This window comes from Notamacropus eugenii, chromosome 3, assembly GCF_028372415.1.
Source record: "Notamacropus eugenii isolate mMacEug1 chromosome 3, mMacEug1.pri_v2, whole genome shotgun sequence".
Taxonomy (NCBI): Eukaryota; Metazoa; Chordata; class Mammalia; order Diprotodontia; family Macropodidae; genus Notamacropus; species Notamacropus eugenii.
This window is the reverse complement of record NC_092874.1, coordinates 485,455,944-485,483,612: the sequence shown is the minus strand read 5'-3', so window position 1 is coordinate 485,483,612 and position 27,669 is coordinate 485,455,944. Positions and strand designations below refer to the sequence as shown.

The 27,669-nt window shown below is 49.8% G+C and overlaps 1 protein-coding gene and 1 pseudogene across 2 annotated transcripts in view; both read right to left on the bottom strand.

Moving 5' to 3' along the window:
- The window catches only part of HERPUD2 (HERPUD family member 2), a 32,278-nt gene extending 16,984 nt beyond the window's left edge, over positions 1-15,294 (bottom strand). For both annotated transcript variants that reach the window (XM_072599151.1, XM_072599152.1), the window contains exons 1-3: positions 15,008-15,294; positions 3,225-3,302; positions 1,111-1,224 (exon numbers count right to left, since the gene is read on the bottom strand). In XM_072599151.1, the coding sequence (XP_072455252.1) occupies positions 1,111-1,224; positions 3,225-3,302; positions 15,008-15,160 (345 nt within the window). In that variant the 5' untranslated portion in view covers positions 15,161-15,294. The remainder of the gene's footprint in view (positions 1-1,110; positions 1,225-3,224; positions 3,303-15,007) is intronic.
- Positions 15,295-26,121: 10,827 nt separating this feature from the next.
- LOC140531780 (pre-mRNA-splicing factor 38A-like) lies at positions 26,122-27,106 on the bottom strand (annotated as a pseudogene).
- Between the last annotated feature and the right edge of the window lie 563 nt (positions 27,107-27,669).

Below are 27,669 nucleotides of genomic sequence, written 5' to 3'. Positions count from 1 at the left end.
GCAGATTATTTGCTCTTTTTTTCCTTCTCATAGTTTTTCTCTTTTGTTTTGGTTCTTCTTTCACAATAATGGGTAAATACATTTAATATGATTATCCATGTACAATCTGTATCAGATTGCACCCCTGCTGTCTTGGGGAAGGGGGGAAGATTTAGAACTCAAAATCTTATACAAGTGAATGTTGAAAACTAAAAAAAAAACAAACACAACTACCAAGTAGTTGGTGAAGGCCTGGGGAAAGAAATAAAATGAATGAGCTACCTATCTGGAAGAGTAAATGGGAATGCCCCTTCCCTGGGGGATGGAGGGGATAGGCCTATGTGGGCCCACAGTCTCCTCTGGGATGGATGGAAACAGCAGCTCAGGCCTGCCGAGGGAGAAGCTCTTAGATAACAATCAATCCCCTACTTTTGTCAGGTTTGGGGACAACCCGACTCCAAAGTTTCTGTGTGAGTCTGATTTTAGTCAAAGCAAATTGGAACTCATTTTGGTTTAGGAACTTCATTATACTCTCTGAATTCATCTGAAACAACTCTGGCGCCACAAAACCAGAGACTGCAACAACCCTGGCCTAAATTCGTTAGGATACACAGTGATCCCTTCCTGGGGAAGCCTGGCAGCAGAGGGTATCGCAGCCAACAGCTAGTACAGTTGGGTACAGACACTGCCCTTCTGAGGACAAGGCAGATTAACATTAAAAAGGAAATCCGGACCCTTGAATCCCCCCAAAAGCAGCATCTAATAAAGTTAAGTATTAAATAAGTGCCTGCAAATTAACCACCTGTCATGAACCCAGAGCACTTTCCCTAGGGCATCGAGAAAGTTAGGCTCCCCAGGGGATCCCCAGCTAAGGAAGTGTCTACTGAGCTCCCCACACTGTGTCAGGTCCCAGGGACATGAATACAAAATAAAAGGGGCCCTGGCCTCACAGCACTGAAGCTCTCTTAGAGGAGAATAGCAGGTCCAAGGAATTTGGGGAGGGTGGGCGCTCCTGACCGACCAGGGAGTGAGGAAAGGATCCTTGCAGGATGTGCCCCCAAGTGGTGCTGGGAAGGGTTGCCCATGGTCCCACTCCCCACTCATGCCACCCCTTGCCAGCAAAACACTCACATAGCTGCTGTTGGAGGTCAAGGCCTCTTCGCTGCCTCTCCGGCTGCTGGCCTGTGGGGAACTGGGAGGAGTTCGAGAAGCGCAGACCAGATGGATCATATGATATTCATCTTGCTGAAATGAAATGAAGTGGAGATGACCAAACAACCCTCAGAAGCCTGTTGTCCGAAAGGTTGGGTGAGAGCAGCTGAGTGAGCGAAGCGGTGCTTCCTGACCTTCCAGGCTCTCCCTTGGGCCTCCCAGCTCCCACTCTTCTGAACCTGAAGAGAGGCCCTACAGCATCTCACAACAGACTGTGGTTTCCCAAGTACTGCTGCCAATCTGTGGTTTCACCATCAGAAACACCTCCAGTCCCCGAAAATCAAAGCTGACATCCTGTCACTTTGGGGAGCATGCATATTCCAGTTATGCAAGCAATGCATGTAAACTATAATTAGGAAAGAAGTGCAAATTATTTCCATTTAAATGACCTTCTCCAGGCTTTAGTTGGCAGCAGGTCACTTGGAGACAGAGGCTGCCATAAATCTTCGCTAGAAAGTCCGTGATATCTGGTATAAAACTATTCAAAGGCCCCCGTATCTCTCCCCTCACTTGAACAGGGGAAAAAAAAAAATCTATAAACTGATCAGCTAGTAGAAGAGGGCAGGCAAATGCTTTCCCCTGGAATCTGAATGAGGTGGAATCAGAGGCTGGGGGGTCACATCCCAAGCCTGCCTGAGTGGGCCTCATCAATAATGTAAAGGGGAGGGGTGGAGAGAGCTGGACTAGAGGCCTTTAAGACCCCTTCCAGCTCTCAACTGTCTATGACCCTATGGATACTACAGTGCAGCTACTCAGACCTACAGAGCAAGCACTGAAAAAGAGACAAAGGGAAACCATATTAAAAAAAGGAGAAAAGAATAGGAGGGAAAGAAGGAAGCGGAGAAATGGTAGGTGCAAACAGTCACCAAGAATGGCAAGGAGAAAAGAGCTGGAAGGACAGGGGAATCTGCTACTAGGCAGTGGGGTCAAGTGCCAAAAGGCTGTGAGGTCTTACCAAAGCCCAAGCCTTGGAATTTGGCCATCTCATGGGGCAGTGGCTATTTGGGATCCAAGCTTATCCCAAGCCACAGAAATGCATTTCCAAAGAGGCAGAGAAAGGACACTGGCCCTGGGAGCAGAGCACCTGGGATCCAGGACTGTTTCTGATGCCCATGGACTCCCTGTGTGCCTGGAGGCAGCTCACTGAATTTGGAGGGGAGGGGAATGAAGTAAGCTAAGTGACTTTGGAGGTCCCTTTGAGCCATAGAGCCGGGATCCTCTTCCACAGTGAGCCCTCAGGGTGTTAGATCTCAGCTATCACCACAGCTGCGCCCTTGTCCTGAGAGTCAGGGATGGGCAGACACAAGAGCACTGGCCTGGCACCCACCAGGAAGTACTCTTTCAAGCCAAAGATCTCAGGAGCCACACATAGCCCTCCGTGACCTTCATGATTGCCACAAATAAAGAATATTTGGGAGTATCAAACCAGGAGTTCCATACATAACAAAGTATCCCCTCAAATTAGAGTCATATTTGGCTCCCCTACATAGTAATCTGTATCTCAGCTCGTCAACCTTGTTAAGGGTCAAGTTAAAAAGTCGGATTCGGGTAATGACTAATGGGATTTCATTTCATTTCTACCTATATTCAGTACCACTGAGCTGTCTCAGGATCTCTCATTGGTCACATGGAGAAATCAGATAAGGTAATTTGGGCGGATCAATCCAAATTCATTACCAGGAGAAAAACCATGCCTGTACCCCTTCATGACAGTCATGACCTTTTTATGTCAAAAAGGTCACTTTTCTTCCCCACACATATATGAATAGGCATGTACGTGGCAATACCATTCCACAGTTGGCTATGAAATGTATACCTTGTTGACTAGTTAGCAAACTAATCTGATGGCTTCCTATTATGGCTTCAAGAATACTCTTTCTCCTTCCTTGCCATATTATTCTAAAGAAATAACTTCAGGTTCTTTAAAAATGAGAAACTAAAAGTTGGAAACCTATTCCCATTCAGAACATGGCCCCTTTCAAAAAGAAATGTATTAAACAAACTTATCAAACCATGCTGGAAGAAGACCTTACTTTTCTGACAATATCTTTCAGCTTCAGATGATCAGGAAGCAGTCGGCCAGAATACACCAGTCTTTGATCCTTTGTAGACTGCAAGATGGGACAAAGAGAAGAATTCAGCTTTCTCTAATTATACAACTTCACAGCTGCAAATAACATCCCTAGTTAACAAACTGTTAAACAAATATCCCTTTCACAGTGTCAGAAAATCCGCAGATACAAGCAGGGCCTAACGCCATTAACTGGCTCCACACACACAAATTAGTTGAGAAAATACTGGGAGCAGCATTAGAACCACAGAAGTAAAACTGGGCAGGCCTGTTAGGGAGGAAGTGTACCAGCTGGATTCAAAACATTAAGTCAGACGGGGTGTAGTTACAACATCTGAATGACTTCATGGGACATCTTTACATCACTTCATTACTCTGTCATTCCAAGCCCGATTTAATGACTGTTACTGACAGCTAATAATAACAATGATGAGAGTAGTGTGCATTTCCATAAAGCACCTACTGTGTGCCAAGTCCTCTGCCAAGTGCTTTATAAATATGATCTCATCTGATCCTCACAGGCCCCCTGGGAAGCAGGTCCTATTATTTTAGCCCCATTTTTTAGGTGAGGAAACTGAGACCAACTGAGGCTGAGGGACTTGCCCAGGGTCACCCAGCTAGTAAGTCTGAGGCTGGATCTGAACGTGTCCCCCTGACCTGCGACCCAGAGCCTCCATCCAGGGTGCCACCTAACTGCCTCTCCCAACACAGCCATCCAAGCGATACGTGACGTCAACAATTCCAGTCTCACAGAGGCTGCCTTCTCGCTGACACTAAAATAACGAACTTGACCATCATTACCAAAAGGACCCTCCAATCTAAAAGCGGACAGAGTGGTGAGTGTTTTCTTATGATGCAGAAAGCGGAAAGGTGTCTGAAGGTGCACTCCCTTGGAAAACCCGTAAATGTGCATGCCCGGATTCTCTTCTCCACTTGTATCAGAGGGCCAAGTCTCAGTGATCCCTGATTGTTCTCATTCAACCTTTAGTGAACTACACAAATGGATGCTGGAAACGACATTCCTGAAGCTGACCTTTCACTGAACCCACTGCACAGACATGCTCAGTTTCATACAGCTTTGACACAAAAAGGGTATGTAAATTTGGGCCAAGATGGAAAAAACGTCTGAGAACCGAATGGCAATGATATTTCGTAGATAACAGGACCAAGTCAATCTCATAAACACATTGCTCTTTCATATTTTCACTTCTATTTGTTTTACCCCTCTCCTCTCCCTCCTTCAATCTTTTAAAAACTAAACTCATAATCAACGAGTTTCAGAAGGGGAAGGGTTTATCAGTAGGAACAAGTCATACTGGACAGGGACCGAGAACTAGAACATCAGGGCATTGCAGCAGAAACAGAACCACTAGATTCACCAAGCTTTTAATAAAGTCTCTCATGCATTCTTTGTGGACAGTCTGGAAAGCTCCAGGACAGGCACACTTCCCTGGAAGTGGGACCGCTTAAATGAGCAGACCCAAAGAATAACCATGAATGGAGACTGACCTCCTCTTGGGAGGGCTCTCTGCTTGCCCCTAGGTCATACAGGATAGGAGGCTATGGAAGAGCTGACCGGAAGCGGGGAGATGACAGAGAGTTAGGAGGGTTGTGGATAAGGACCCAACAGCGGGCTTCCGTAGGGTGATGAAATCCAATCTGAAAGGTAAAGGATGGGGAAGCCTGGCCACAGGACGGACAGATCCTAGAAGCAAGGTCTAGAGGGCTGAGAGGATACTTGTCAACAATGCAGCCCAATGGTCAGTATCACACTGGGTCGCTCTACATGGTGTCCAAGAACCCTTCTAATGCTTAGGTTCTATGACTGCCTGCTCTAACCTTGAAAACAAGCAACATTTTTTTCAGCATCATGAGAGAGCGAGTGGCAGACTAGAGAAAGGGCCAGAAGGACCTGGGTTTGGGTTCTGCCTCTGAAACAAAGTGGTCCAGACTGGTGAGCCTGAGCAAGTCCTGGCACTAAGACTACGAATCACAAACAACTTCTTATATGAAACTGGAGAAAGACCATTAGCAGGAGATCCTGGACCCCCTTGCAGTGTATACCCGTACCCAAAGAAATCATGGTGGCCTCCTCCGCAAAAGACGGTAATATCTATTGTGCCCTAGGCCCTGGGAAAACAGAGACCAAGATGAGGAAATGCCTGCCTACAAGGAGCATGCTCTCTCAGGGAGTGTCATATAACATGCCGAAGAGAGAAGGTGACTGTGGGACAGAGCCCTGGGGCAGGCAAGGAGAAGAGGATAAGAGAGGCTTCATGGAGAGAAGTGCTTGAGCTGAATGTGGAAGGAAATGGGGGCTGAAGGGCATGAGTTCTAGGTGGGGGAAGCAAGCGATGGCTCCCAGCCTGAAGAGCTCACAATATTGAAGTCTGAGCAACAGCAGGAAAGCCAGCAGTTCAGGACCAAATGAGACCTTGCAGGTCACAAGGACCAAAGTGGATGGGAACTCATCCCAAGACATCTTCCCTTCCCCAGGGTGAGGTTCTCAGAGGGTTTTCTGTTCCAGTATCAGATCCAAGGAGTCCTTTGAGTCTTAAGCAGTTTCTGTGATGGGTGAAATAAAAGCTAGATTGTTTAAGGAGCCTGTACAAAAATGAGAGACCTTTTACCCACACTTGAGGAAACAGGCATGCCACACTTAGATTTTATTTTTATATTTTCTCAGATTAAACTCTGGGGGAGAGGGGGTATGAACCAGAGACAAGCTGACCCTTTTAGGGGTTAGGACCTAAAGATCTGATGTACAATGGCCCAGCGCTTGTGGGGGAGGCTGGTCAAGAGAGGACCACCCTCTCTTTGTGAAGTGGAATTTGGAGGGACGTAGGCCTGGGCAGGGTACGCAGGATTAACAGGTTGTTCCCAGATGGCCAAAATACCACCATTATACTGCACGAACAAAACATTATTCCCAAGTTATCTGGCTTGCCTGCACTTGGCAGATGCTCAAGAGAGATCACAGATAACATAACACAGGCAGCAGATCAACATCTCTCCAGGAGACAAGAATAACTCCTTAGAGCCGACACTCTTACTGAAATGCTGACCTGCAAGTTTTTTGGGGGGAAGTGTATATTTAATTTTTTACAATTCCATTAATGGAAAAAGAAACTTCTGAACCCCAAGTGCCCAAACTTGGGCTCCCCTTTTACTTTACTGCTCCTAACTTCCTAAGTCATCAAGCAAAGCAGCAGCAGCGTCCTAACCTGCACTTCCCTAAGATCATTCAAGCGTGCATTCTGCCAGTCAAAGATCTCAGGTGGGAAGGGCCTGAAGCCTCCTCGCTGATTCTCAGTGCCAGCCAGTCCCTGGCAGCCCCCTCCATGAGGACAGCCTTCCCAACATTCAGCTCCAATTTGTCCCTTCTCCACATCTACCCCGCGCATGGCCTGTTCTTGTCTCTGGGGCTGAAACACAATGAGTGTGAAATGCTTCCAAGAGGAGACAGCTGTCATGTCCTTCCGGCTCAGTATTGACAGCTCCTTCAGCAGCTCTGCCCACCTCTCAACCTTTCTGGCTTATCAATGTCCTCCCAGAAACAACTCTCCTGAAGTGGGCAGAGAGCAGAGGGCCTCTGGCTATCTGGGCCTCTCTCAACGAAGTCTGAGGTCCCAGGCCAAACTCAGTCGTGGACTCATCCCAAGATAGGAGGCCGCTACAGCCACAGATCTCTTCCTGGCAAACTGCTAAAAATGCCACCCCTCATCTTGAGTTTGCCAAACAGATTCCCGGCTAGCCCTGGATTTCTGAGTCTACCTGTTGAGGGGAAAAGCAATGTCTAGTCATCTCTATGCACACTTCCTCCCTAGCCCAGGTGCTCCTCTGCCGACCCCCAACTCAATATGTGTTAGCAAACTGCCCCCCTTCCTCCTAGCTCTCCTCATGGAAGCTCCATTCCTGGAGGCTGGCTCCTCTGCCAGTGATGCTCCTCCCCCACACCACAGTCCAGGTCTAGCTCTTCCTTCCCTTCTACCTCTCCACTGTTCCTTTGCCACCATCACGCAACAACTTCTGCTCTCCTCCCGCAAAGCCCCCTCAGTACTCTACTCCCTATTTTAGCTAAAAGCAAACACTGGTAAGCATCTACTATGAGCCAGGCCCTGTGGTGTCTGCCCTCAAGAGAGGGCAGAGTATCTGGCACATTTCCTAGGAGGATGTTGAAGGTGGAAGCAGAGCCAGCAGGTGAGCAATGCTCTGGGAGGCCCTACCTGTCTGCCCTCCAATCCAAGGGGCCAAGTGAGCCTAATGAAGGTTAATGTGACCATTAAATGAGGGGAGAGCTGCAGAGCACCCGGCACACCTGTCAGCGTGCTCCTAAATGCCAGCTCTGATTCTTCTCCACCGAAGGCAGCCAGGCTTCCTATCTCCACCTGAGCCCCTATGCCTGTGCCCCCTACCTTCACATGCTGCCATCTTCTTGCCACAGTCAACTCAGGTATTTGCTAGTTGTGGGCTCTGAACAAGGCACTAAACCTGCCTCATTTTCCTCATCTGTAAAATAGGATTGTTGTGAGGCTATTTCTAAGCATTTTGTGAATCTTCAAGTGCTCAATGCTCTTCATTAAACCCTCAACTTGTGCCCTTGATCTCATCGCCCCTGCCTCCCCCTACCCCTTTTCTTGTCCACTTCAGTCTCTTTGCCCACTGGCTCCTTCTAACCCACCTACACACATGCCCCAGGTCTCCACTATCCTTTTAAACAAACATCCAGCTTTCCTGGCCTGGCAGTCTCACCGTCCCGCAGCTGGGTCTCAAGCTCCTGGTCTGTTTCATCGCTAGCCTGAACCTGCTCTCGTCACAGCTGTCAAGGCCTCTCTTTATGGACATGAGCTGGCTGAGCCCTGATTACATGGCAAGCCCGGAGCCCATGGGGCTCCACCAGCACAGCTCTCAGGACACAGCTCTCTTCACTTTCTCTTGTGTTTGATTACACCTGGTACACCTTTTCCTAAACATCAGTATTCCCCACCCCCACCCCATTCCCACTTTGGGTCTCAGAGTGAAAGGCCTCCTGGTTCAGTGGACTGCTGAACCTGGAGTCAGGAAGACCCAGGTTCAGATCCTGCCCCTGACATTAGGAGCTGCAAGGCCCTTGGCCCACTACTTCACTTTCATACACTGCAGTCCTCTCTTCTCTAGCTCCTATTGCACACAGCTGCTCGGAGCTCCAAAGAGAATCATGGTAAGCGGAGGTGTCCCAGTATACCAGAACCCGATTAAAACATTACTGGGAAATGATGAACAGGAGAAGTGAAAATACACTAGAACATAGATAATGCTAAAGTGGCAAAGTGGACTGAGTGCCAGGCCTGGAGTTAGTAAGACCTGAGTTCAAATTCAGCCTCAGACACTTCCTAGCTGTGTGACCCTGGGCATGTCACTTTACCCTGTCTGCCTCAGTTTCCTCATACGTAGATGAGCTGGAGAACAAAATGGCAAACCCCTCCAATATCTCTGCCAAGGAAACCCCAAATGGGGCCACAAAGAGCCAGACATGACTGAACAACAATGCTAGTAGGTGGGATTCTAAGCCAGGGATCCTCTCCAGTGCACCTTAGTGACCGCTGTTTTTTTTCCCCCAATTGTTTTTAACCTTTTCATTTACAGTTTTGAGTTCCATATTTTTCCCTCCCTTAGATGGCAAGCAACCAGATATAGGGTATATGTGTGCGATTACGCAGAACATTTCCATGTTAGTCATTTTGTATAAGAAGACTCGTATAAAAGAAAAAAATGGAAGAAAGTGAAAGCCAGGCTGCTCCAGGCTGCTCCGATGTCAGTGCTTTCTCTGAAGGCGGAGAGGCAGCTTCATCATCAGTGCCTTGGGACTGTCTTGGATCACTGCATTGCTGAGAATGGCTAAGCCATTCACAATTCATCAAACAATGTCGCTGTTACTTCACGTTCTGGTTCTGCACTACACTTTGCATCAGTTCATTTAAGTCTTTCCAGGTTTTTCTGAAATGTGCCTGCTCATCAGTTCTTACAGCACCATAATCACATACCACAACTTGTCCAGCAATTTCCCAATGAGCAGGTATCCCTTTGATTTCCAATTCTTTGCGTTTTTGTGGATGTCTTTGGGATACTGACCTGGTAGTGGTGTTGCTGGATCGAAGGGTACGCACAGTTCTCCAGCCCTTTGGGCAGAGTTCCAAATTGCTCTCCAGAATGACTGGATCAGATCACAACTCCACCAACAATGCATTAGTGTCCTGGTTTTCCCACATCCCCTCCAACATAATGCCCCCTGTTTCTATCTGAGTTTGGTACCACGAATAAAGCACTCTGCAAATTTCAAAGGTAGCGTTATTATCTGTGGCCTCTTCACCAATTGGGGGTTCAGGTGATTCCCAAATCTCTACGGGCCACCCTGAGCCACCTCCCAAGCTCAAGCAGCTGAGGGGCCATGGACAAATCTGACTTAGTCTTTCAAGAGCAAACACTGAGAAGAGAGCTTTAAGGTTGACTAGGCGCTTTACAAATAGGATTTCATTTGATGCTGAGGACTCTGGGAAGTAGTGCTATTATGAACCCCATTCTACAGATGAGTAAACCAAGGCAGACAGAGGTTGAGTGACTTGCCCAGTAGTAGTCTCTGAGGCTGGATATGAATTCAGTTCTCCCTGACTCCAGGTCCAGCTTTCTCTATCTGCTACAACGCCTCTTCATAGCCTATCATAGCCTCAGTTTCCTCATCCACAAAAAGGGTTTCTGGGAGGATCAAATGAGATGATGTACACAAAGCCTTCTATTCTGTCTCATCGGCATCTCGAATGTCCTTAGTCCAAAATGGGATCTTCATTATCTCCCTTCTTCTTTCATCCTTTCTCTTAATGTTCCAGGTGCAATCTCTGTGGAATCCCGACTCCTAGTTCTGCCTGATCACCAGCCCAGTCTGGCCCATTCTCCCACCACGCTTTCTGTCTCCCCACACAACTACCACCTTTGTCCGAGTTCTCACCCTGACGTGGACTCCAGCTGCTACATTAATGCTGCCCACATGGGTTCAGCGACCACTCCTACTCAGATGAGTCACAAATCTACCTTGACCTCTTTAAGTCTCAGCTCATTCCTGCCCCACATTTCCAAACACCTGCTGGACCTGCTGATGTCCACAAGCATCTCAGATTCAGCACATCTAAAGCAGAATTCTTTTTCTTCCCTCCTAAAACTCCTTCCTCTTCCAAATGGTGCTGTTTCAATGGAGGGTGTCTGCACATGCTTCCTCTCGTCCATGTTCACAAATTCTAAACTATCAGAGACTCCTCCCTCTCCCTCAATATCCAAGAAGCTCTCAATACTTACCTCCTTAAAGGTTCTCACATCCCTTCCCTTATCTCCATTCCTAGAGCCTGTAGCAGGCTTCCAATCCTCACCTCCACTAGTCTGGAGCAATGCCAGAGCATCAAAACTGGCCTCCCTGCAGCCTCCATCCAGCCACCATGCTCATGCTCCAAAAGCACAGGGCTGACTACAGTGCTCCTGCACCAAGGGGTTGCAGTGGCTCCCGGGCTCCCACCTGCCTTTCCAGAATGATCCACCCAGAATTCCCCTCACAGCCAAACTGGCTACACCTTACTCCTCCCTTCTCCAGCCTTGGCCAGGCTGTCCCCTGGGCTTGGAATCTATCCCCACCTCCACCAATCACTCCCTTCCTTCAAGCCCAACTCAGGAGCCCCTCCCCCTCCCATACTTCACTTGGGGCTTAGCCCTAGGCCAAATTCATTGCAGGAGGTGCTCCATAAATGCAGTGGAGGAGGGAGAACAAGTCTGCCAAAAGCTTGGAATGAGACTCAGCAGGGAGGAGAGAAAATGGCTGAAAGAGGAAGGCCAAGCAGAAGAGAGATACAGAGCTGCTGCAGGAATCACAGCGCAGAGATGCTACCAGGTGGCCCTGAAGGACAGCTGGGTAAGCCCTAGTAAGGAGAGCACATGTGGGCGCTCATTTTCCACAGGCCTGCTCACTGTGCTTGGGTTTTCTGCCTTAGAAGAGGGGGATAAAAGGATTCAATGTCCCCACTTTTCCTCTCTTCGGGCTCTAAGACAGAATGAAATCACATGGATTAGCTTCAACCCGGGAAAGAAGGTCAGGTTTCCTCTCTGGATTTCCCTCTCAGGAAAGCTCCTGTGAAATCTCCAAACACAACTCAGGAAGAGCTCATGCTTAGGGTTTCCCCAAAGTAGCTAGCAACAGAACCCTCAAACCCTAGAAAGGCCTCGCCATACAATATGGGTATTCAGGGGCAGCTGGGTGGTGCAGTGGATAAAGCACCAGACCTGGAATCAGGAAGACCTGAGTTCAAACGTAGCCTCAGACACTGGGTGACCTTGGGCACATCACTTCACCCTGTTTGCCTCAGTTTCCTTATCTGTAAAATGAACTGGAGAAGGAAGGCAAACCATTTCAGTATCTTTGCCCAAAGAAACCCCCAACAGGGTCATGAAGAGTTGGTCATGCCTGAAACAACTGAACAACAAATGTTATTCAGTACAACACAACCTTGACTTCAGCCCTTACAGAAAATGCCTAAAAGGTCAAGACTTTGGATTTCTACTCACGAACGAAAACCAAAACATCAAGTGCTCCAGGAACCCTGAAGCTGCCCAAAGGCAAGACCCCACTTTCCCCAACAGGCTTCATGACCAGCCTGGATTCAATGGCCTTTTCCCCCTGGACCTGCCCTGTCGGGGTAGCTCAGGTGTGCTGGAAACACTGGGGACTGTGTGCTCAGAACAGAGCAGGCACTTGGGTGTCTCTAGATGGAGCAGAACTCTGGAAGTGAAAGCCAAGCATGAGGTGCCTCCTGAGTGAGAGGACGATTCCCTAATCACATGAGGAGGGAACGCAAGTCTGCCATCCTCTAGTCAGAAAGAATAGCACACAAGCTGCCCTGTCAGGCTGCATGTAAATGTCCTTCTGCTGGGGGAGGAAGACTTCTCTGCACCCATCCAGGGGTACAGAAGGCCCAGTTACAAACCCGGATAGCTAGACCAACAATGGTGTCCTCCATCAAAAGAGAAGCAAGTGAGAGGGCTGGGTTTGAGAAGAAGAAGGAGCTTCATCTGGGACACACTGAGTTGAAGATGCCTAAAGGACATCCTGTTCCAAATGCCTAATTGGGAGTCAGGGATATTGAGCTCAAGTAAGAAGCTATGACTGGTTGGAAAGATGTGGGAAGTCCTCTGCCCAGGAATGATCGATGAACAGTCAGGGAAACAACAAGAAAAGAGAAGAGGGCCTAAGATGGAGCCTTTGGGGCAGTTAAGGGGCAAGACATAGAGGAGGAGCCGACAAAGACTGAGAATGAGGGGGCAGACAAGGAGGAAGAGGAGAGGGAGACGGAGAGACAGAGATTAGAGGTGGGGGGAGAGGGAGAAGAGAGAGAGAGAGAGAGAGAGAGAGAGAGAGAGAGAGAGAGAGAGAGAGAGAGAGAGAGAGAGAAGAGAAGAGAAGAGAAGAGAAGAGAGAGAGAGAGAGAACAGTGCCATGAAATCCCTGAGTGGAATCAGTAATGGCTCATCAATACCATGAAACATAGCAGAAAGGTTAAGGATGAGGACTCAAAAACACCAGTCTGACTGTGGAAGGAAGAGATAACTGGTAACTTTGGAGAACAGAGATGAAGTCAGAAGCCAGACTGCAAGAGACTGATAAAGAAATGAGGTGACAGGAAATGGAGACAAGGGGAACGGAGGTGGTGAGTGGGGGTGGGCAAAGGGAGGAGAGAGCTGAGGTCCTCTGGTGTGAGGTCAGGGGAAGGGTGATAAGGGAAGCAGAAGAGAGAAAATCTGGAACAGCCTCTCTTGGGAGTGTACTGGGAAAAGTCAAAGAATTCCCTTGGCTCACGGCAATGATGGTCACTGAGGTGAAAAGAGGTGAATGAATTTGTCTGGAAACCACTGGGCAAAGTCTCACTTCCTCTACCACCATTCAACACCAAGTGAGTAGACTCAGAGGAGCGGCTGGCAGGCCAGTCTCAAGACTGGGAAGGGAAAGGAAGCCAGAGCCAGGGGAGGGTCTACAAGAATCTGAAGAGGTGGATGCACCATAAGTCATGGGGAAGATCCAGAAGAGCCTTAGGTTGATTGCAGCAGAGGAGAAAAATGGCACCAGATCCTTGATCAGGGGACTTGGTCACCACCTTGGACTCTGGCTTCCCTTTGTATTCCGAGGTCAAGGTGAGGAGGTCATACCAGAAACCGAGAATGAAGAACTGGGAGATCAAAGTGTGAGAGGGATCATCGGAATGAATGGTTAGGTCCCCTAAACAGGGCAAAGGATGAGGGAGAGGAAGACTGTGAATTAAATACTGAACTCTGGGCAGCTGGGTGGCCCAGTACATAACATGCCAGGCCTGGAGTCAGGAAGACTCATCTTCTGGAGTTCGGATCCAGCCTCAGACACCCACTAATGACGTTGGGCAAGTCACTTAACCCTGTCTGCCTCAGTTTCTTCATCTGCAAAATGAGCTGCAGAAGAAAATGGCAAACCACCGTAGTATCTGTCAAGAAAACCCCAGATGGGGCCAGTCCGAGTCAGACATGATGGGAGCCGCTGCACAACCGAGGAACTTGAAAAGCTTGCCCACATCATCGCATCCTGTTAAGCGGGTATTTCTTGCCCCCACTTGGGGTCACAGCGCTTCTCAGGAAGGATCTGCAATCAGGGCTGCCTGGTCCCAAGTTGAGCAGCTCCTGGTCAGGAGGCCTTTCCTGATCCCTTACATCAGGTTCTTAATGAAGGTCCGATGGACTTTTAAAATATTCTGATAATTGCACTGCACCTAACTGGTCTCCTCCTTAATCAGCGTACACCCCACTACTAACGGGGTCCCAGGCACAACCACTGCCAAGGGCCCCTACCCCGGATCCCACTGGGACCCCGAAAGGACTGCCCAGGGCTATGTGCGGGGTGGTTTTCCTGGCAGACAGAAGCTCCGTCCGTCCTGGTGGGGGCATCACCGGGAGGAGGCGCTCCAGAAACCAAAGGCTGGGGATGCCAGGCAGCGCCCGTCGCTGCTACCAGGAGGAAGCCTCGGGAGGCAGCGTGCTGCAAGAGGGAAGGCTCTGCAGCCAGCTCTGCCCCAGGACCAGGGGCCGCGGGCGGCACAGCTCCTCTGGACCCCACGGTCCTGCGAAGGCAAAGGGCTCGGAAGAGCGGCGTCCAGGGTGGGCATGCTCAGTGAGCGCTAGAGATGCCCATGGAGGGTCAGCGGGGCACGGCCCGCGGGCAGGAGGACCCCCAAGCCACTGCCTGCCACTCCCCAGGGCAATGGCACCCGAGGGCCGGGGTGAAAGGGCACAAAACTCGCAGTCTGTCATGGCAAAGAGTGAAAGCTCAGGGCTGGCCGTCGTGGGCACCGGGACGTAACCCTGCCAGGAGCGGGGATGCCCAGTGCCCGGGGCAGTCGCCGAGTCACAACGGCCGGGGCACAGCGCGGTGGCACGGAGGCTCGGTGCGGTCCGGGCAGCGAGGAGCCGACCTCGGAGCCTGCCCGGGCGCGGGGCCCCGAGAGGAGAAGGGGCCCCAGAGTCCGGGGCAGACCGCGCCCCGCCCCACGGCGGCGTCCACCCCACCCCGCCCGCCCGCCCCGTCCACCCGGCCCGCCCGCCCGCCCCGTCCACACCGCCCGCCCCGTCCACACGGCCCGCCCCGTCCACACGGCCCGCGGCGTCCACCCCACCCGCCCCGTCCACACCGCCCGCCCGCGCCCCCCCACTCACCGGCCGGCCCGGGTAGGCCTGCGCCAGGTGCGCCTTGAGGCGGCCCACGGTCCACTCGGCCGGGCAGCGCACGGTCTGGTCGCCGTAGCGCTGGTTGGGCGTCTTGATGACCAGGGTCACGGGCGGCGGCTCGGGCCCGCTCGGGCGGTCCATGGCGGGCGGGCCGGGCCGGGTCACTCCGAGGCCGGCTCAGTCACAAACCCACGGGCCGACGACGCGCGGCAGCGGCGGGCCATGGGCGGAGCGGGGCAGTCCCGCCAGCTGCGCCCGGCCTGGGCTCCGGCTCGGCTCGGCTCCGGCGGGGGCAGGCCCCGAGCCCCGGCCCGGCCCGAGCCCCCGCCGGCCACGCAACAAGGCGCCCCCGGACGACGCGGGCCGGGCCCGGGCGGGGCGGGGGCGCGCCGGCCTCTGGGCCTGCTCGTCCGCTCCGGGCTCGCGCCCTCGCTCCGGGCCCCAGCGCCGCCCCCGACGCCGCCGCCGGGCAGGGAGGCTGCGAGGGCGAGTCGGCCCGGGGGCCTGGGCCTCCTCCCAGCGGAAGACGCCGCCTCGGCGGCCGCCTCTGCCCCGCCCCGCCTCTCCCGGCCCCGCCCCCGGCGCTCTCGCGAGGGAGGGAGGGAAGAAGGGCGGGAGCGGGGCGAGGCGGAGGAGCCGGGGGAGGGGGCTGCGCCTGCGCGGCGGGGGGGCGGGGCCTTGGAGGAGCGGAAGTGCGTCACTGCCGACGGACTAGGGGGGCGAGGCGAGGTCCCGCCTCCCCGTGGGCGTGGAGGGCTCGGTCCTCAGGTGACCTGGGCCCGAAGCTGGGTCCCCGGAGCCCTCCTTCTCCTCGGCCAGCCCCCCCCGAAGGCCCAAGGCTGCGACGGGGGGCGTTAGGGGGCGTGAGCAGCCCCGAGACTCGTGGGAAATGCGCCGCTCTGCAGGACCCCTCCGGAAACAACGTGGGGGGGCTGGGCAGTCCGGAGCCCTCGGCCCCCCAAGCCTGGGAGGATGCGGGCCAGCCTTCCCAGCCCGATCCTCGGGGGCGTGGCCCGGCGGTGCTGACCTCGCGGCCGCCCCCGGCCTCCCCTAGTTCTTGTGCATCCGCCCCCACCCGCCCCTCCCCGCCCCCACCCCCGCCCCGCCCCGACTCACCCCCTCCCCGCCCCCACCCCGCCCCCCAGAAGGCAGACCTGGGCCTGGCGGGGGCCGCGCTGGGCCAGGAGGCCGCCCGGGTCCTGCTGCCGGGGCTGCGGCGCCTCCATCGTATACAATGTTGCCCAGCTTCGGGCTGAGATCTCTTGTCAGCCCTGTGCCCAAAGGGCCCCTGGAGTCCGTGGGGCAGGCCCCCGGCGGCCTCCGCTCCGGCCAAGGGGCCGCCCCAAACCCAGGCTTTGTGGCTTCGCCGAAGTGTGTAAGTGCAGGACAGGATGGGGCAGGAGGGTAACGGCTGCAGTCCTTTTAAAGGGGGGGGAGAAGTGAGTGCCAGTAAGAAGGACCTGCTCCCTAAGAAGGGTCCACACTCCTAGGAGACTCCCTGTTGTCCAGAGCTGGGGCCCAGCAAGCCTGTGCCCTGAGCTTCCCCCAGCACTGCTTCGCACGGCCTTTGCCTTGACCAGCCCCACATGGGTCTGGGAACATCACGCTCTGGTCATGAAGCCCTGCAGTGAATCCAGCCTGTGCCACTGGGGCTGCCCGCCTCTCTGTAGAGGCCACACTCACCGTGAAGCCCTTGGCATAAATGTTGAGATCTGCCCCCCTCACACTCCACTGCCACGGGTCTCTGCCTGCTGTCCTTGCCTGCTGTGTCCTGCTCCGGACTCTGCAGGCCAAGAACTTCTGAGGCATGGGGGGGTGCTGAGAGGCTGGAGGAGGGCTTGGCCAAAGGAGCTTGGAGACCCGATGGGAGGGCTACGAGAAGCCAAAGCTCACATGTGGGCCGCGAAGTGATGCCACAGTGCCAGGAGCTCTGGGCCAGAGAACAAGTTGAGTCATTCTCCATCGTCAGTGTCTCCTCCCTGTACAACGTAAGCTTGTTGAACGTGGCGCCTTTCACTTTATGTACTTCAGTTTTGCCTGAGTGAGTGAGTCGTTATCCTCTAGCAGTTTTCAGTTGTAACCCACTGACCCTGTTGGGGTTTTCTTGGCTGACATGCTGGAGTGGTTGTTTCCTTCTCCAGTTAATTTCACAGATGAGGAAACTGAGGCAAACAAGGTTCCTCGATCACAGAGCTGGTCAGTGTCTGAAGCTAGATTTGAACTGAGGTCCTCCTGACTCCAGGCCTGGTGCCCTATCCACTGTGGCACCACCTGCCTGCCCTCAGAGTCAGGAAGACCAGTGTTCAAAGTCAGACTCAGATACTTAACAGCCCTGTGACTCTGGATAAGTCACCTACCTCCATCTATGTCACCATCCTCCAATAGGGATCATAATAGCTCCTCTCTCACAAGTGCCTAGTATATAGTGGGTGCTTAATAAATGCTTCTTTCCTTCCTGAGACATTAATCAGAATAGTGGCTATCCACCTACAATGAGATCTTTGAAAAGAAATCTACATAGACAGGGAAAGCCATTACACAAAAACACCACACAACATTGTCTATCTCTTTTTAATTATGTTATTAAAGTATCCAGTTATCAAACTCTGCAGTTCATGTGGCCCAAGATTCATGGACATCATCCCCTCCTCTTGAATGAGTTCTGCTTTTACAACCTCTGTGTTTTTAACTGATGAGATAGCACCAGAGAATTACTTTTCAATTGATGGGGTGAAATGAAAAATGCAGCCAATAATCCAGATCATTCAGATCCATTGTCTCCCAATGTGTTCTTTGTAGTGTTTCCCTCCTTGGTTACCTGAATAATCTCCCATTTTCTTAGTCGTTTATGGGAAAGGGCAAAAGAGTTCATATCCACTATTCTTTGAAATTACAATTACTTTGGGAAAAGGGAACAAATTCAGACTAATTCAGCAAGTAGTTAGTAAGCAACAATGGTACAAAGCATGTGTCAGTGTGGATCCAATGATGACATGTTCCCTACTGTGAAGGGAGAGATCAAGGAGCTCACATTCCTGAGGGAAGGAGGAGGAGGATATCACAAGCACCCAGAGAAGAAGGGACAGAGTATGGACAAAGTCATTTCAAGAGGGAAAGAGTGCTGTTAACAGGGCAGCAGGAGGCAGTGCTTGAGCTATGCCTTCAAGGAAGTTTGGGATAACACGAGGCAGAGCCAGGGAGAGCCCACGCTTGAGACAGGAGGAACCCCTCCATCAAAGGAAGGAGGTAGAGATGGAATGTCCTGCAGGCAACAGCTGCCAGACCAGTTGGCCTTGCCTAAAGAAGGCTGGTATGAAATAAGACTGGAAAGGTAAGTAAAGGGCCTCAAAGTCCAGGCTGAGAGGTGGAGATTTTCTCCTAGTCAGTGAAGGTTCTGAGTGGAGGGATGACATGTCAGTGCTGTGTTTTAAAAGTATTTTGGCAACTGTGGAGAACAGATTGTAGGGAAGGAGACCGATTAAGAGGCTGTTAGAAGAGCAGTGTTGCTGGCCTTTGCTAAGGGCAGAGGATGTGTGAGAGAACACTGGTAAGAGCTACAAAGATCAGAAGGTGACTTTGGATGAGGCTGTTTTCGAGCTCTCAGCAGAGCCAAGTAGGGGGATGCACAGAGATATTCAGGTCATTATTTTTTGGATAGGCCCTGCCTGCGTGGGCACACTCTTTTGGCACTTGTTTCACCTAGACTTATGGATTCTGTGTTCAGAACCATAGTACTGAAAGGAAGTATCCATGATGAGGTATCCTTCAGTCTTCCCGCTTGATCTGACTTTTCAAACCCAAATCTGCTACCCTTAATCTAGCCTGGCACTTCCTTGATTACTTCCCACCCAAACCCTCCATTGTCTGATACCTCCCAATTAATGGCCTCCAACTGTTTCCTACCCTTGATCGGTCACCCCAGTCCTGTCAAGACTACTTGATCACCTCTAGATCTTTCCCAAGGTCTTTCTGTATAGAAGTTCCATCTCACCTCCATGAAGGTCCTCAGGTTCAACCCAGCTCTGATGCTGTCTAGCTGAGATTCTGTCTGGCTTGCTTGTCAATACAAGCATCACAAATGATTAGGCTTCTTAAGAGTCAACCCAATATGGCTAATCTTTAATAAACTTTGTTTTACTTTGGCTGAAAGGAGGCTCAAGTCGAATTCATTTGACAGGACCTGGCATGTTGGTATTTTGGGATCCCAAGCACCCCTAACCTCAACATATGGTTCCCTGACTTCTTCACCCAGAACTTCAAAACAAACAAAATAAAACTTCATAAAATATCCCACTTTAAAAGATACGCTAGACCATGCTATTGGGGGCTGCCGAAGACCCAAGGAAGGAGAACTGTGCTGGACCCCTAGGTACCAACCAGACTCTACTGTGGTCAGCACACCCTGTATGCCAGTAAACTCCCTCTCCGTGCTTCCTGGGTGTTGGGACCAGAGTCAAAAACACCAAAGACACTGAGGAGAGGAAGGAGAATAGCCTCTACACAAACTAGAGAAGCAGGCCCGATGCCTTCGATAGGACCCCTCCCCTTTCCCTGGAGCCAAGGAACGCTGGGTAAGCAGTTAACCAAGAATCAGTAGTTACAGCAACAAGAGTGGGTGCAAGTTGGCCTTTGCCAAATGGTATTCAGGAGCCCTGGTTTCTTTGAGAGATTTCAGACTGTGCCATTCAAGAGGGTTATCCTGATTGGGGTAAATGACTGGGGTTCAGGAGCTCCTGCCAGGCTTGAAGACAGCTGATCCTTTCATTAGTCATTTTATATAATATGTTAAGGTCTGAAAAGTGCTTTTCCTTTGTACCAGCTCCTTCCAGAATTATCCCCCCAACCTGCACTTGCCCTGGTGTTTTGCAGTTCCCAAAAAGCAGTCAATTAGTCTACTCTGAGTTCTATGAGTGGGTAACCAGAAAGGGCTGAGTTTTCTAGTACTTTGGAGCCCCCATAGGTGAGTTTCCCATTAATAACATCAGCCAGATGCCATTAGCTTTCAGAAAAGGAATTTACAAATGTGAGTTAGTTTCCCTTTTCATATGTAGTATGGATATTTTAATTACTGAAAGGGGAAGAAAAATATTTTTATAGCTAACTGATAAACATTAATTTTAGAAGAAACAGTCCCTTAGATGAAAATGCTCAGAGAGACACAGACTATTCTGAGTAACAAAATAAACTCCTCCTCAAATAAATGTGCTGAAAAGACCAGTTTAGAGGCCAAGAGGAGGAAGAAGGTGACAGAATTAATGGGGAGCAGGAAAGGTTTTATGTAGGTGCTGCTTGAAGTGAGTCTTGAAAGAAATAAAGGATTCAAAGAGCCGGAGATGAAGACCTCCATTCCAGGCAAAGTCAGAGATATAAGAGATGAGTGAGGAAGTCAAGAAGAACAATTGTGTTGGGCCATAGAGTCAGAGGAAGGGACAAATAGAGAACAAGGTTAGAATGATAGGTTACTAGGTTCTTAGTTCTAGAGTTGGCAGAGCCCTCAGAAGAACCCAAGGCACCCCCCCCCCCCATTTTACAGATGTGGTAACTGAGGCTCAAGGAGGAGAAGAGGCATTACACAGGAGGATTTAACTCTAATGTTAGTCAGTGAGCTTTCCAAACAAGGGGGTTAATATTTGATCCTAGAAGCAATAGCTTTGGGAATATCACTCTGACAGCTGTGAGAAGGCTGTGAAAAGAAGGGTTGTACCAGAAGACTTTTGACTTCCCGGGATTCAGCACAGTAGAAAAAAATGGGATTCAGAGGCTGGTTGGACCTGGGTTCAAGTCTCAGGAACTGAGGCACCTCACAGTTCAGAGCCTCACTTTTCTGTAAGATAAGGGAATTGGATTAGCTGGTTTCTGAGGTGCCTTCCAGTTCTGGGATCTGATCATTTTTATTCATTTCAACCCATGGTCCAAGTCTATCTAGAAATCTTCTTTGCTCCTGACTTGGTTATTCAGCATGTCATTATACATCAATAAGCAGTTAAACCCTAAATGTTTCCCAGTTCTCCAGATGATACGTTAGACTTAGTCACCAAACATTAAGCATTCACTGTATGAACAGCCTTGGACCAGATGCTGAGAAGAAGGCGTTGGCTTCAAGTGCTGCCCAGGTAGAGAGGGAACTGACAAGATTTGGACCTGACCCTGGACTGATTCACAGCTAGTTTGCTAGCAAGGATCTCAAATTTCACATCACTTTTGGCACCGTAAAAGTGCTGTTTAGTCCAGGAGACTGTTGTTTTGTTTCCTAAAAAACACACCACGTCTGAAGATACCCATTTCAAGAGGACCCTTCTCCAGGGGAGTGAATGGAATGAAGTTAGTGAAGACTTCTCAGTGTTTAACAAAAGGCTTTTAGTAGATGGTTAGGCCTAAGTTTCGGTTTCCCAGAAATCACGCGCCACATCAGCATAACACAATGCAACTTGGGTTGTCATATCAGCATAACACAACTCCCCCTTTGGGTTGCCACATCAACATAGTGCCTGTTGGTTATTCACAGGGTAAACTGTCGTATTCAGATTGTGAGCCTGCCTCCCAGCCAATGGGAGTAAAAGGCCAGTAAGGGGGGTGGGATCTGCGTTAGGGCTATATAATCTCTATTTTTGTCTTCTGTAATTGCCTCACTCTCCTGATTAATTATCAGAGAGGAGATGCCCTTTCTCGTGAGATCATAATAAAATCTTGCTGCTTTGCTTCTACCTTGAGAAGTCTCTGATTTTTATTTGAGTTGGTGGTCTCGGACCCACACAGGAGTGTTAAGGATGTCCCTGACCTTGTCTTTTTGAATTGCCAGATGTTTCAGAGAATGCAGGAGGCCCAAAGGATGAGGCTGCCAACCCACAACTGACATTATGGGATACACAGTACCCATCTGCACTAGCCTGGCAAATGGGCTGTGCAGCCAGAACCCTTGGTGATAAGCAGACCATCCCATCTTCAGAGTATAGCATTTCCCAAGGGAAAAGAATGCTGCTTTTGTCATCTGAATTATTCATGATTTCTCCTGCCACTCCCATCTAGATGGAGATTTCTGGTTTTCTCTTGGTTGCAATTTCATAAATCTGCAAGCTTCTGTTTGGATCATGTGTACACCTACGTATCATGAAATTGTGATTGCCTCTGGAAGGAAACCTTGGCCATAGTTTCCACTTCCCTACTTTTCTTTGTTGGGAGAGAGAAGGAAGGGGAGATCAGATTGAGAATGTCTATGTGGTTTTTTAACATTTGAATTTCATTTTTTTCAAAAATAGACTTTCTCTCCCTTCCCACTCCCCTGGATAAAGGAAAACAAAATCCTTGTAACAAATATGCAGGCTAACAAAACAAGCCCCGGCAATGGTCCCATCTCCATCAAATGGGGCCCATCCACAAGTCTGGCTCAACAAAAGGTGGGAGGGGCTGGCTGGGTGGCCACAGTTTTTCCAAAAGCTGGGCCAGGGAGGTGCCCCTCCCCATGGTGGCCTTTGGGGATGGTGTGGGGCCCTCGAGTGCCCCCATCCAACTTCCCACTAGAGCTGTGTGTTGCTGGCATGGGGCTAGCCTTGCCACAGGACCTAATTACCCTCCCCAGGATGACTGATGTCAACAGTTACAAAGTAATAATGACCAGGAGGCTAAATGTACAATTCATAATTTTGAGAAAAGAAGTTGCTTACAGTTCTAAAAGATATGTGGGCCACAGTCTTAAGGTTCCACAGGATGATGTCATCTTGGTTATATGGCCAGAATCTGCAACTAACAGCCTCCAGAAGAGAATGAGATTCGCAAACCTTGAAATGGGCTTTGTAGCTTGAAAAAATGTTAAAAGGAGCTCTACCTCGTGCATACACAAACTTAGATTCCTACTAAGTTGAAAGGACATTAATAGCAGCAGAAGGGGGAAAGGGTGTAGAGGTTGGATGAATCCCAAGCTGTGAGCTTGGATTCAGCTGTATGCATACTTAAACCATATGAAAAGAGCAAGGGTTCATTTCATTCACTCATCAATGAACAAGCACAAATAGAGGAGCACCTACTAAGTATGGAGCTTTGTGGTGATGAGCCCCCAGGGAGGGGAGCTGGGTGCAAGAGAGAAAGTGGACTCATTTCTCACTCACCAAAGCTACTTCCAAACTCTTCCTTCTTCTGCATCCAAGACCAATATGCTTGTACAACCCTCTCAATTGCTCTTCCAACCAACTCAACTCAACTCAGCTTCTTCAACCAACTCAAATTGCTCTTCCAAATGGCTTGGCTCATCATTTTCTCCATCATCCTTGGGGATTTAAGTGTTCATGTTGGCACCCTGCTCAAACAATTCTTAAACTTCCTCAACCCCAAGAAATTCCTTCTTGTCACTGTTTTAAGCCTTACTGACTTGGGTGCAAATAAGCCTCCCCATTTCTTTTCATTGTATTCTCATAGTCACACACCATTCTAGTGGAGGCCTTATCATCTCTCATCTGGGCTATGACAATAACCTCTATCCTTCACATACTCACCAGACTGCATTCTGAAAGCCCAGGGTTGGCCATGCCAGCCCTCTGCTCAAGAAGCTTCCATAGCTCCCTAGTGCCTCAGGGATCAAATATCAACATCACTGCTTGTCATTTAAAGCCCTTCACAATTCTGAGCCAGCTGATCTTCTCAGATTTACTGTCCATTTCTCTTCTTCTCACACGCTATATACCAGCCCAGATGGTCTGCTTACTGTTTCAACATTCCATCTCCCTCCTCCAAGTCTTGGCACCTCCTGGGAGTATATTTTCTCCTTATCTCTCAGCTTCAGGGAGTCTCTGTTCCCTCAAGTCTCTGCTTAAAGACTACCTTTTAAATGAGGCCTCTCCTGATCCCTCACCCTGCCTTTGCCTCCTTCCAATTACTTTGCATCGACTTTGATAATAATTAGCATTTTCATAGTTTTAAGGTTTGCAAAACACTTTTCAGATATTATCTCATTTGAACTTGGCAAAAATTTTGCATGGAGGTGCTGTTATTATTCCCATTCTGCAGATGAAGAAATGGAGGGAGATTAAGTGACTTACTTGGGGCCCATAGCTATTAAGTGAGTGATATCTGAACCTACGTCTTCCTGACTCCAGGTCCAGTTCTCATTCTGTCTCTCTCTCTCTCTCTCTCTCTCTCTCTCTCTCTCTCTCTCTCTCTCTCTCTCTCTCTCTCTCTCCTCCCTTTTTCTTTCTCCCTCTCTCTCCTTCCCTCCTCCCCCTTCTCTCAGTCTCCATCTCTCCCTTCCACCTTCCCCTTCTCTTTGTCTCTCATTTTCTGGCTGTCTCTCACACATATACACATAGAATGAATATCTACATTTACTTATCTTTTCTCATGTTATTCCCCCAATAGAACCTGAGATCAGGAACCTTTTCACTTTAGTCTTGGTATCCCCATGACCTCCCTTAGTACCCCACATATGGTAGCTGCTGATGGAATGAGCAAATGAATTAACCTCGGATCAGCTGAAGGGTTGCTGTCTGTTCCCACCGTGATGTATTAATTTATTGACTAAATTAATTCATTGTGCATTTCATATGAATATGAAATGAGACTCGATCTTGGAAATCAGTTGAAATAGGGTGGACATTAGATCAATGAGTTCTAAAGAGTCTTTCAAAGTCCAAAGTTCCATGTAAACCAATTTGGAATTCCAGTGTGGTGAGATGATGCTTCAGTCAGCTGAGCACCTTATGCAGGAGTCTGGGTTTCTTGGTATTTAGACATCTAGGCTTCATAGAGCTATGGCCCCTTCTTCCTCCTTAGGTGCCCCCCATCTTTATATGCACCACCCCCCATGACCCTCTCTAGTTGGTCTACACTCTCACTGCTTTCATTTAGCCATGGATGGGAAAGGATTTTATAAGTAAATTCACACCGAGGCACAATTGACTGTTTACAGTCATTCTTTTCTAGGTAATTTATATGTTAATAATGGGATAATCTCAAAGAAATGAATTTCTAATGGTAGAGTTTCAGAAGATTTAAGGGGAGGACCTTTTCCATTTCTCATACCCTTGACTAGACTTAGCTCAGTCTTGGAGGGAGATCTAAGATGCTTGTTGCCCTTGAAGATCTCAACCTGAATCTCCTAAATCCTAGAGTCTCCCCAGGGTAGAATCTACCCTGAAATTCACTTCTCAGTTCCTTCATTTGGCTTGATTTTCTTCTGACATTTAGACTACTTGAGTCAAATGGAGAATCTGAATCAAAATTGTTTTTTCTCACTTTTTTGCTGAAAGACAAATGCAAAGTTTGCCCACACTGCCCTATGGAGAAAAGGACTTTTCATGCAGCCTGTTTCTCTTGGAGAGCACATGAGATGGGTTCACATCATGGTTCACTGTGAATGGGTCAATGCGCTGACTCATGCCTTAAGATTCCTTCAGTACTAGGCTTAAAAAGGACTTTGGGACTGTTAGCCAGTGAGAGATACCGCCCCTTAAGGTATATTGTGTGTGTGTGTGTGTGTGTGTATGTGTGTGTGTGTGTGTGTGTGTGTGTGTGTGTGTGTGTGTGTGTGTGTGTGTGTGACAGAGAGACAGAGACAGAGAGACACAGGCAGAGAGACACAGGCAGAGAGAGCCTAGATTTAGGATTTCAGTGGGTGGAAATAAAGCCTCTTTCTACCAATACAGACAGGGATGGGGAATGCAGAGGCTTTCAGTTTCCTGGGAGCACAGAGGTGAAGGGATGTGTCCACAGGCACCCAGTCAGCAGAACTGGAACCCAGGGCTTCCTTTCTCCAAGTCCCAGCTCCCTAACCACTGTCGGAGTCCAGCCTGATTTTTCAAGTTCAAAAGCTCACTTCATCCTCTGAACAGACATCATCCAGACGATTTTCCCAGTGGAGGGGTGAACTCATCCAACCATTCTAGAGAGCAATTTGGAACTATACTCAAAGGGCTACAAAACGGTGCAGGCCAGCGTCAGAGCTCTTCCCCACCAGACAAAGCGGGAAGGATCCGAAAGAAGACCACAAGTCATAAAAACCTAAGAGTGGCCTGTCTTACGGCAGTTTGGAAGAAAGTCATAGAAATCCAGGGAGAGCCCGGGAAATGGAGACAGAAGATGCCTTCACAGCCCAGGAACTGGTGCTCCCCAGTCCATTACTTGTCGTGTGGCCGACTCTTCTTGGGGCTTTTCGACGTTTCAGGGCACTTTGAGTGGCTCTTGTGTCGGGGACTTGGGTGACAGCCTAGACACTTTGATCAGGAGCCGTGGCATCGTGCTCTGGATCGGTTCCGCGCTGGGGATCGGCTGGGTTCTGGGGCTCGGCTGGGGGCTGGGGATCGGCTGGGGGCTGGGCTCGGCTGGGGGCTCGAGGAGAGTCTTGGCCTCTTGCTGCGATGTCTTTCTCCACTACGGGATGGATTTCTCCTTTTGGGAGACCAGCTGCAGCTGCGTCTCCTTGGAGATCGGCTACGGCTTCGCCCGCAGCGCGGCTCTGGGGAGCCGCCAGGCTTGTCCAGGCCTCCGCAGTTTCGCCGGCGGTGACCTGGGGAAGGGCTCCTCTCCATCCGGCCATCGATCTTGTCTTCGTCACTGGACCTCGTCCTCCAAGCCCAGCTGCGCATTTTCTTCCAGCACGCTGCGCTTCGGGAGCTGGGGCAGGACGATGTCCCAGCCCCGCTCGCGGTGTGGCAGCTCCTCAGCAAACTCCTCCCTGCGCGTCAATCCGAGCGCTCCACGTTGGTTCTGGCTCTGAATTCTCCGGTGATCTTTGTACAGAGGTTTCAGATACTTGTAGCGGTCCGTGGCAGTGCCCGTCAGACTCACATACAGGGCCCAACATGCGGACATACTTGAAATGTTCATTTTTAATGATTTCAACTACGATGTCCTTCTCTGGTTGGATCTGCAGCGTTTTCAAGGTCAGGCCCAGGAATGCTGTGGGATGGATGTCGCTGCCATAGGGTCCCCCACGAACCTCAGTTCAGCGGCTTTGTCCACGACAAGCTCAGCTGTTAGCCCAAAGCACTCTTCCTTCCAGTCCGTAGACTCGTAAATTTGAGTCCAAACAATCTTCCCCACCAAGTACGGTGGGTTGGTGCCATGGATGTTGTGAGCATCCTTCACCATACAGTTGGCCATCTTGGGCTAATCACTCCCTTTCGATGCTACCGCTGTGACCAAAGAAGAGAGAGAGAAATTTCCTCCTTTCCTCCTGTACGAGCAACTTCCTGGCCTGGATTCCCTCAAACTCCAAATTTACTCTCAGTTCCACTCTTCTGCAAAGGCAGGTCTCTTATCTAAGGAAAAGTCTTCACATTTTGGAAAGTGATAACACCTGTTTAACACACTACCATCTCATTACCTCTGCTATTAATTCTTTACTTTCTCTGACTGCACGAACAAGTTTACAAGTCTATGACCTTCTGAAAGAATATAATTTATTACTGATTTTAGTGAATAGATGTTCCTTGTTCTCAATTTTCAAAAGTGGATGAGTGGAGAGTGCTTTGTTTCTTTCTCTTAAGAGGCACCTGGTCTGGGCAGAGCCAAAATGGCAGAGCACAGAAAGCAAAACCCTCCCAATATTCCTCTCCAACAACTTTAAAATAATGCCTCCCAAAGGATTCAAGATAAGAATAGTTTGGAAAATAATGGGTTGAATTTATTGTATACTTTTAAGTGATAAGAAAACTGATTATTAA